The sequence below is a fragment of the Austrofundulus limnaeus genome, unplaced genomic scaffold (genome assembly GCF_001266775.1).
Source record: "Austrofundulus limnaeus strain Quisiro unplaced genomic scaffold, Austrofundulus_limnaeus-1.0 Scaffold1, whole genome shotgun sequence".
NCBI classification, from domain to species: Eukaryota; Metazoa; Chordata; class Actinopteri; order Cyprinodontiformes; family Rivulidae; genus Austrofundulus; species Austrofundulus limnaeus.
The window spans coordinates 7,734,424-7,743,790 of record NW_013952403.1 but is presented as its reverse complement, the minus strand read 5'-3'; the positions used below and the strand labels follow the sequence as shown (position 1 = coordinate 7,743,790).

The 9,367-nt window shown below is 40.7% G+C and overlaps 1 protein-coding gene across 1 annotated transcript in view; it reads left to right on the top strand.

The window, feature by feature from the left end:
* LOC106517186 (FERM and PDZ domain-containing protein 1) overlaps positions 1–7,724 on the top strand; it is a gene marked incomplete at its 3' end in the record, with an annotated part of 23,206 nt that extends 15,482 nt beyond the window's left edge. The window contains 7 exon segments of the mRNA XM_014007908.1: positions 2,326–2,498; positions 3,414–3,516; positions 5,553–5,598; positions 5,788–5,892; positions 6,062–6,157; positions 7,399–7,524; positions 7,605–7,724. Coding sequence (XP_013863362.1) covers positions 2,326–2,498; positions 3,414–3,516; positions 5,553–5,598; positions 5,788–5,892; positions 6,062–6,157; positions 7,399–7,524; positions 7,605–7,724 — 769 coding nt within the window.
* Between the last annotated feature and the right edge of the window lie 1,643 nt (positions 7,725–9,367).

Below are 9,367 nucleotides of genomic sequence, written 5' to 3'. Positions count from 1 at the left end.
CATGAATATAAGATGTATTTATATTTATGTTTTGTTAGCAGATCCGGTATAGGTGGGGAGGGATGGGAGGGTTTTTAGGGGCGTGTTTTTCTGTTAGTTTGTTTTTTTGTTTGTGTTTTTGTTAAAAAATAATAGAAAAAACTTTGAAGAAAAAAAGAATGCAGTTTGGCAACATGTTGCTAAAAAAAGCAAAGACTTCCTCATATGAGTGACATCATGTTGCTTCAAACCTGTATACGTTGTTCAGCGTTAGTCATGCTTTCACATTCAAACAAAAGAAAACCACGGTGTTGTCTTTCGATACAACAACAACAGCTTTGCTTTGCTTTGTTGGAAAACAGCACTGATTTCCGCTTCACTTGATTTAAAYAAGATTCAGATCAAAYAGTTCAATGACATGTTGCTGTCAGAACACATCCTTTCCRTGAGCGTACCGCAGAGTCTCTGGATTTTGTTCAGCAGTGCGTATCAGCCAGAAGTCTGCGGGCCATAGCTGGTATTTCAAGCGTACGTCCATCTAGTTCTTCACAAGACTTATCTAAAAGACACACACTGTCACTACTGTTGCCTTTTGTTATCCCCCACCTTTTGTCTTTTGGTGGTGGGTGATGATAAAACTACCATTGTCCCGATGCACCTCAGTAAACCAGGTAGAAAAAATCAAAAAAGAAAAAAAAAGTAGGTCCTCTGGAAGGGTTCTTCTTTAGTGAAACGTTTCAACTCTCCTCCAAGAGACTTCTTCAGTCTGAGGAGTTTCAGGTGAACTCAGCCTTATAAGCACTGCCTCCACATGGACAAACAGGTTAGTCACATGCAAAAGAGGGCTATCGCTTAACAATAGGCTTGATTGGCTCTATTGTTCAAAGAGGGTCATGTGCCTCATCACCTGACTATTGTTGGGGCCCTGATTCACACCTTTTGCTCACAGGGGCCTGAGTCATACTTGCAATAACAGTGTTGTAGGAGGAGGACAACTGGACACGAAGGCCTCCACCTCTGTTTAATGGTGGAYGGTTTTTCTTCACAAAGATGGCTTCCTTTACTCCTCTCTCAAAGTAACCTTCCTCTCTATCAAGGATGAGAACATCTTCATCTCTGAAAGAGTGACCGCTGGCCTGTAGATGAGTGTAAACTGTAGAGTCCTGACCCGACGAAGTAGCTCGTCTGTGCTGGTTCATTCTTTTGAACTGTGGCTGTTTTATTTCACCAATGTATGACTGATCACAGTCCTCCTGGCACTTAACAGCATATACTATATTACTCTGTTTTTGCCGGGGAACTGGATCTTTGGGGTGAACTAATCTTTGTTGTAACGTGTTTTGGGGTTTGAAAGCCATTGGGACGTCATGTTTAGAGAATAAACGTCTCAGTTTCTCTGAAACTCCCGCCACATATGGAATGATAACTGGTTTGGGTCTGAGTTTAGGTTTCACCTGAAACTCATCAGATTGAAGAAGTCTCTTGGTGGAGAAATGAAATGGTTCACTAAAGAAGAACCCATCCAGAGGTCCTACTTATTTTTTTCTTTTTGAAAACTACCATTCATCATATGAATGAACATCGTCCACTACCCTGCTTGAACAAAGGTCTTGTGTGATCTTTTTAGCACTCACAGTATGAGTTGGAGATGACTTTCAGCTACTACACTTAATTTTAGCACAATATCTGTAAAACTGACTGAGGTATCTTTTGGTCTACTAAGGTCGATCGTCTGTGACATCCACCTTCAGTCATGTTGATTTCATTATCTGATACATCCCACGTAGCAGATTTTGTGTGGCCCAGTTCTGGCCCACACAATGCCCTAATACCACCATCTCCCATGGGGACAAATCAAGTAAAGTAARTAACACCAGGTCCAGAAAATGCAAAGAATGGCAACCCTTCAGTGGCCCTGATATGGTTTGCCAAAGGTGGTCCATGCATGGACCAACACCACATAAACCAAACCACAACTGGGTTAGTTTAAGTAGTRAAAACAGTGCCATTATTGCCAGACSTGGYCCAGCAGTGTCTGCTATGTTGGATCCAAGGATTTCTTTCTGAGAATTTCAATAAATCCAATCCAGTGGTTTATATATTTTACTAAGAAGATAAATTACAAGATTGCCCACCTTTCACGGTTGTGGGCAATTATTCTTGAAAAAACCTCTGAGTATTTTGAGTTATACCATTTTCATTGGGATTTTAATAAAAAAATAGGATTTGCAACACCAAATTATTTCAAAGTTTATACCAATATAAATAAAAAAAACAAGGATTTTGTTAGGAATAAATCTCACCATCATCAGTTATGTAACCTCTGATCCTGTTTGACCTCGTCAGAGAGCGCTTGCTGGGCGATGGGAGGTCGCAGCGCTCCAACAGTGTGACCAGTCAGAGCTTCCAGGCCAAACTGACGTTGCAGATCACCAAAGACCCAGTCCTGGACCGCAGCACCGGACATGGGTTCACCCTCATTGCAGACACGCCCCTGCAGGTCAGGGACGTCGCCACAGGTACGCTCGTTTTGTGGCACCTTTGGATTGTTTGTGACGTGTTTATCTGGATGAAAACACACTTTTTTTCCTTATCTTCACTCCAAAACGACCACCTGCTTTGTTCAACTGTCCCCTGCCTGCAGCGAGTCAGATTTATGCTCACACACATTATTTTTTCCCCCTGGCATTCACTCTGCAGGGCATCGTGCCAGAGAGGGCCACAGAAACAGCAGAGCCACCTGCTCGTCTTGTTTAAATTCAATCACTTWGGCGTGCAGGAGTGAGTTATTAGTTTCACTTCAAAATCCCTGAGGAGGGTCCCACCCTGCCGTCCTCTCTGCTTCCTGCTGCCAAAAGAAGGGAGGCGATAACAGGGACACAATCTAACAGATTTATCACCTGGACGATCTGGTGATAGTGAAAGTGCGCAGGGCACGGAGGCAAAAATGTGGGAGGAGCCAGTAAAGGGAGGCGAAGATTAGGAGAAAGCAAAAGATGAGGAGGAAAGAAAAAAAAGAGGAGGAAGTGGCAAATGTAAAAACGATCGGGACACTGACAGAGCTGCTGTCAGAGCGTGTGTGTGAAAGATTGCAGTGTGGCACAGCATACCATCAGTGGGGGGGTGTGCGAAAATAGGCACGCATGGGGGTGTATGTGATGACGCGCACATACAGAGAAGAGCTGAAGCTGCTGCGCCTCAGTCGGCTTCTCTCTCTCTCTTTCTCTCTGTGATTCTCTCTGGCCTGAAGACAAACGAGTATAAATAACCAGAGAAGGCAGAGCCGAGCTGGAAGAGACCCAGAATAACTGTAACCCCTCGCATCCTGGAGAGCTCAGCTGAACACTGTTGAGTCAGCCATGTTCACTGAGTGTGTGTCATTCTGTGTGTGTGCTACGTACAAATGCCGACAGTTGTTTTTCTTTTATTTGTAGGGAGCCCTGCAGATGGGATCTTATTCCCAGGAGACCAGGTTCTGCAGATAAATGATAAAGTGATGGAGGATCTTAGTGCAGAGCAGGTGGAAAACATCATGAGGTGAGGTTTTTTTTATCTAAGGGACGAATCTTCTCATTTCCTGGAATGATACATACAGTCTTGTTCATTCACAGTCTAAGTATGTTGTCCGAGTCCCTCTCCGGGTTCTTATCCAGATCTCTGTGCTGATTGGTGTGAAAGGCTTCATAAATGATGTGCAAAAGTCTTGAGTCACCTCTTGTTCCAGGATTTTTATACACAATTAAAGTGCCCTTAATCCATATTTCTTCAGGCATTTTAAAGGTTTCAGGTTTTTCCACTTGACCATTTTCAGAAAAAAAAAACATTTATGTTTTGTTTGTTTTGCTTTTTAGGCCTTTTAACTAACTTATCAATCAGCACAGACGTTAAAAGACTCAAGGGATAAACCAGTTTTGTCCACACCTAACAGACAATTTAACACAGAACCAGTTTTAAATGGGGTCTTTAGGCACTCTGTGACTAGCAACCTGTCACAAAAATGACTTTTTTCATTTTTTAGATAAAACTATTAAAAACACATACATTAACAGCGTTTGACAGATAAAAAACGTTATTTTTTTTAGCAGAAAACCTGGCATACCACAGTGGATAAGCAACTAAAGGTTGATGAAACTCCCATGTCGTGTTTTGGTTTTTGCAGATCTCTCAGATAAGGTTCACTGGCTGCAGGTTGTCTATTAGACCTGACACTTACCGTACTCCTTTGGTCTCTATTTTTCCCACTTTTCTCAGTTTTTAAATACATGGCTCAATATGTTGGACAGAAAAATTAGCAAAAAACTGTGAAGTTAGTAACAACTTTGAAAAATGTTCACATAGCCTGAGAAACTTTTGACAAAACCACTTGTATAAACTACAGTAAGTCTAGGTCTATGAAAATAAAATATAAAGAAATTAAAGGCTCAGCATTTGCACACCATCCACTGTACTGTTATGAGAAATGATAGAGTTAAAACTGTTTGGTCAAACTTTGTAAGGGATTTTAATGCAATCGCATGTGATWTTGAAGAGATTTCACGAGATGTTAGTGGTCAAAATATGTGTTGAGGATGACTCTCGGCTACTCAATATTTTTAAAATCGAGTGAGTTACAGCTACTTTTGTGATTGCTAAGGTCAATCAGCTGTGGTAGCCATCTTGAATTGGGTTGACACCAACCATCAACCAGTTTTTGTGAGGTTTGTGTGCAGGCAGAATGACCCAGGGCGCAGGCAGGCTCAAAAAGGTAACAAAAAGCTTTAATAATAAACAAAAAGACTGGCAAGGCAGCTCAAAACTCACAAGATCTTCTCAGGGGGAACACAGAACACACCACTCTGGCTGAAGACAGCACAAAACAATGATCGGTCGCAGACTGAACACAGGACACAGAATAAAAAGCAAATTAATTAAGGACAACAAGAAACACCTGGAAGGAACACAAGAGGAAACAGGTGAGCCGGGGCGGGGCTGGAGCAGGGCAGAGACACACAGGGGAACACCGAAACACTAGAAAACTAAGGAAAATAAACACAGATTATGACAGTTGTAGACGTACAACAGCTGATTACTTTCTGAGAGTTTCCATAAAATCCATCAGCGGTTCATGAGATGCTTTGTTAAAAGTCAAACAAGGTTGACACCAATCCTTAACCCTAAAGTTTTCAGTATAGATGTTGCACAATGTGTAGYTATTAGACTGTTGTGAACTAGTCTAAGCTAATACCGCACCAAACTTTAACTCAAAATTTGTAGCTATTTTTGTGTTTACTCATGTGTCTTAGCTGTGGCAACCATCTTGAATTGGGTCAAAAATTAATTAGTCGTATAAGTACCTCAACTTGTTACTTTCTGAGAGTTTTAATAAAAGGCATCCAGTGGTTATAGCAATGACTGTGTTCATTTGTCTGCAGACAAATAAACTCAGCAGAAATGACAACGAGGGGGTGGTTTAAAACATTTGCACAGTACTGCAGATGCAAAGGTCAAAGCAGAGTGTGCCTATGTGATACTTAGACACAAATACAGAAAGATGTGTGTGGCTCTGTATTCATGCCTGTGATTTTCTCCACCAGAAACTTGGATGATTGTATCAATGTGACCATCCTGCGGCAGATGACGGTGAGTACAGATAAAGAAAGAAACCCACCGTCGCTCAGAGGCATCAGACCAACATTCATTGCTTATTTCTGATGACGTGACCGTCTGTTAGCATCTTCTGACWGTGTCAGGCCCCCTCTCCCCACGTTTCCAGACTAAATTATTTATGTCCCGGTGTAAGATTGTGCTTGTCTTGGTCATGTGTTGCAGAATCCAAAGTCGTCCATTATGTCGGCAGAGAAGAGAGCTCGCCTGAGGAGTAATCCAGTTAAAGTGCGCTTCGCTGAGGAGGTGGTGGTCAATGGGCACACTCAGGTAACATTTTGTCTGATACAGAAAGAGCTCTCAGTAATGCATTTGACGATAGACTTAGTTCTTGAGTTTTCTTGCGGTTTTGAAAAGTTTTTCTCGGGTGTTATCTTCTAAGCATTTAGACGACCACCTAGTTTATATTTTCTTTTGATTCTTTACTTTTCTTCAACAGGGAAACTCTCTTCTCTTCCTTCCCAACGTCCTAAAAGTCTATCTCGAAAACGGGCAGACCAAGGCCTTCAAATTTGACAACACCACTTCTGTAAAGGTATGTTTTGAGAGCTGGTGCACAGTGTTGATAGAGACCCAGTAATGGAAAGTCAAAAAAATCAGCAGCTGCTCGTTCACCAGTGATAAATCTTAAACAAGAGTTAGTCTTTRTATTACACCTCTCAGGCTCCTTTGAAGTCCGCCTCACTAAGAAGARTCTTTTCAGGACTAGTTTTAGATCAAATACAAGTAGATCTGGTTGTGAAAGGCTTCCCAGGAGGAAATGCCAACCACATTTTTTAAGTTTACACAACTGAGCTTGATTTAGTGCTGGCACTTAGAGTAACGTCTACATTAAGCCACATAACCTGCGGGTTCRGTTTTATTGTTGTTTTACTGGCTGCTTTATTAAGAGAGCATTAAGCATTGATACATCTTGATCAGTATCTTCCTGTTATTCTTCAGTTTCCATCACAACTTTTGATTAATAACTTCTCTCTCCACTTTAGGAAAACCTATTACAATACACCAAATCACGCACCTCCTTTGAGAACGTACGCCTTGCCATTTTCGATAGCTATAACGTACACTGGTGTGACTTCAATAAAATAAAATAAAGTTTTAAAAAGTGAACATTTTCCTTATAATTAACAATGAATTTTTGGCGTTCATCTCCATCTCAGGCATACTTCACAGTACAAACATCACATACATGACTGGATCGATCTCTTAATGTATTTTACAGCTTTTAAACTATTGAATTTTTTTCTTTGGAGACAAGTTGCCACATGTAGTTCAAGATTACACCGCAAAAATTAGCCATCTAAAATACGTTAAGAAATACTGGATTAAAGTCYGAATATAAGATTGTAAAACTTGGTTAGATGGACAATTTTTGCAGTGTTTTTTCAGTACTATGTAGAGTTTTAGCACAGTAWCTATTTGTAYRAGGCTCAGCTTCTACTGTGTTTCTRCCTGCCTTTCATTAAGTGTGWGGTTACCATGATGATCCTAATGAGCCATTGCTTGCATCTTTGAACATTTCTTACCTTGTTCTTTTTTACACTTATATTTTGTCTTAGATTATTACGAAGGAAGTCCTAAATTACTATTGCGTTATTGATAGCTGTATCTAAAGTCTATTTATTTGGTGTTTTTCCAATTTCTATTTAAACTTTGTATTTTCTGCTTCAGGTAAACTGAGTTGGGAGGGGTCAAATTTGTCCATCTGGCAGCAGTACACTAGGATAAAGTGTGTTTGTTTAAGGGGTCTGACGTGCTGTTTTTTCATCATTCCAGGACATTGTTCTCACTCTGAAGGATAAACTTTCCATCCGGGCGATTGAGTACTTTACCCTGGTCCTAGAGCAACAGTACAGCATCACCAAACTCCTGCTCCTGCATGAAGACGAGCTCATACAGAAGGTAAGGAAAGCACACAAACTCACACACACACACACCTCTGGCTAAGATTTAAGGCTAAGTTTTCCWTTTGTCTCCACCAGGTGGTACAGAAAAAGGACTCGCATGATTACAGATGTCTGTTCAGGGTTTGTTTCGTTCCCAAAGACCCCATGGATCTGCTGCAGGATGACCCCACGGCCTTTGAGTACCTCTTTTTACAGGTCAGAGAAGCTCATCAGCTGCGTAAACTTTTGCATCATGGATMACAGACATAGCAACTGAATCAGAATTGTATGGGGTACTAAGTGTTAAATAAAAATGTTTAAAACATGTCAATAAAACATTTACATTATTCGGCTCACTTTTTGAGTGTAAAATTCGAGTTAAAACATTTCCATTTCCATTTTATTGTTATTTAGCTCACTGTTGTTACATTTGGCTAATTTTCACTAAATTTTAAATGTAAATGATAAATAATGTAGAGTTTGCATGTTCTCTCCGTGCATGCGTGGGTTCCCTCCGGGTACTCCGGCTTCCTCCCACAGACCAAAAACATGACTGTTAGGTTAATTAATAACTCTAAATTGTCCCTAGGTGTGAGTGAGAGAGTGAATAGTTGTTTGTCTCGTTTGTCTCTATGTGTGGCCCTGTGATGGACTTGCGACCTGTCCAGGGTGTACCCCGCCCCTCGCACTGTGACTACTGGATATGGGCACCAGTGACCCACGCGACCCTGAAAAGGAAGAAGTGTGTACAGAAAATGGATGGATGGATGGATAAATAATGTCTGTAAATATTAAATGTAAAAATTAAGTCTTAAATTTTGTAGTTAAATCTTGAAGTTTATATGTTGGACGCAGCCTTTGCTGTTGGCGCTCCGCTCTTGTTATGATGGCATCATCTTGAGACTATAGCAACTGCTAACACTGCTGATGCTGCTGCAGATGGCATTTAAATTTTAAATTCAAAATGCGTTACTTGAAAACAATATGGATGGTACCCGTCTGGTACTGGAAGGTACAAACTGATGGTACCGGCAGTTTGAAGACTGCATCTGCAAGTTTGATGTCTTATAGGAAAGCTTTAGTTATGTTAGCTTTGTTAGCAGTGTTAGCTTTGTTAGCAGTGTTAGCTTTGTTAGCAGTGTTCATGTTAGCAGCTGCTTTTAACATTTAAATTTAACTTAGTAAAAATTAGCAAAATATAAGAACAGTGAGCTGAATACCAGTAAAATTTAAGTGGATTTTTTACACTCCGTGAGCTAAATAAGGAAAACGTGTTGGTGACATTTTTTATTTACACTTGGCGCCCCATGGATCTCCTTTGTTCTATCTGATAATTTCAACTGAATCCTAATCTGATGTCCTGTTTTACTGTAAATTTATATAATCTCATTTAAACTCTACGCTCCCATAAATCACAATTGAAATAACATTCCTGCTTAAAACCCAGTTGATGCTTTGACGCTGCTCAGCTTTGAACAACAAATACATACCAAGTCATTCTCTGTCAGCTGAAGCTCCACTTATGTYGTGCTGATTTATTGCTTTCAAAGCAGCCTTCGTAATCCTGCTGTGTTTGTTGTGGTTTTTTTTCTTCCCTTGGCAGTCTGGGGATCCCCGTTTTGGTTTATTTAAAGAAACTCCTATGTTGTATAAATTTGAGTAAAAGAATGTGGTACATTTCAGTCGACTGTGTGTGTGTGTGTGTGTGGGTGGGGCTGTTGGCTTTGGTGACATTTGGGGGCAATTTTAAGACAAAAATCCTACATTTGGGGACAATTGGTGCATTTGGGGACAAAAGTGGAGTCCCCGTTTGGTTTAAATGTCATTGGTGGGTTGGGGGTTGGGTTTAGGACCAAGGT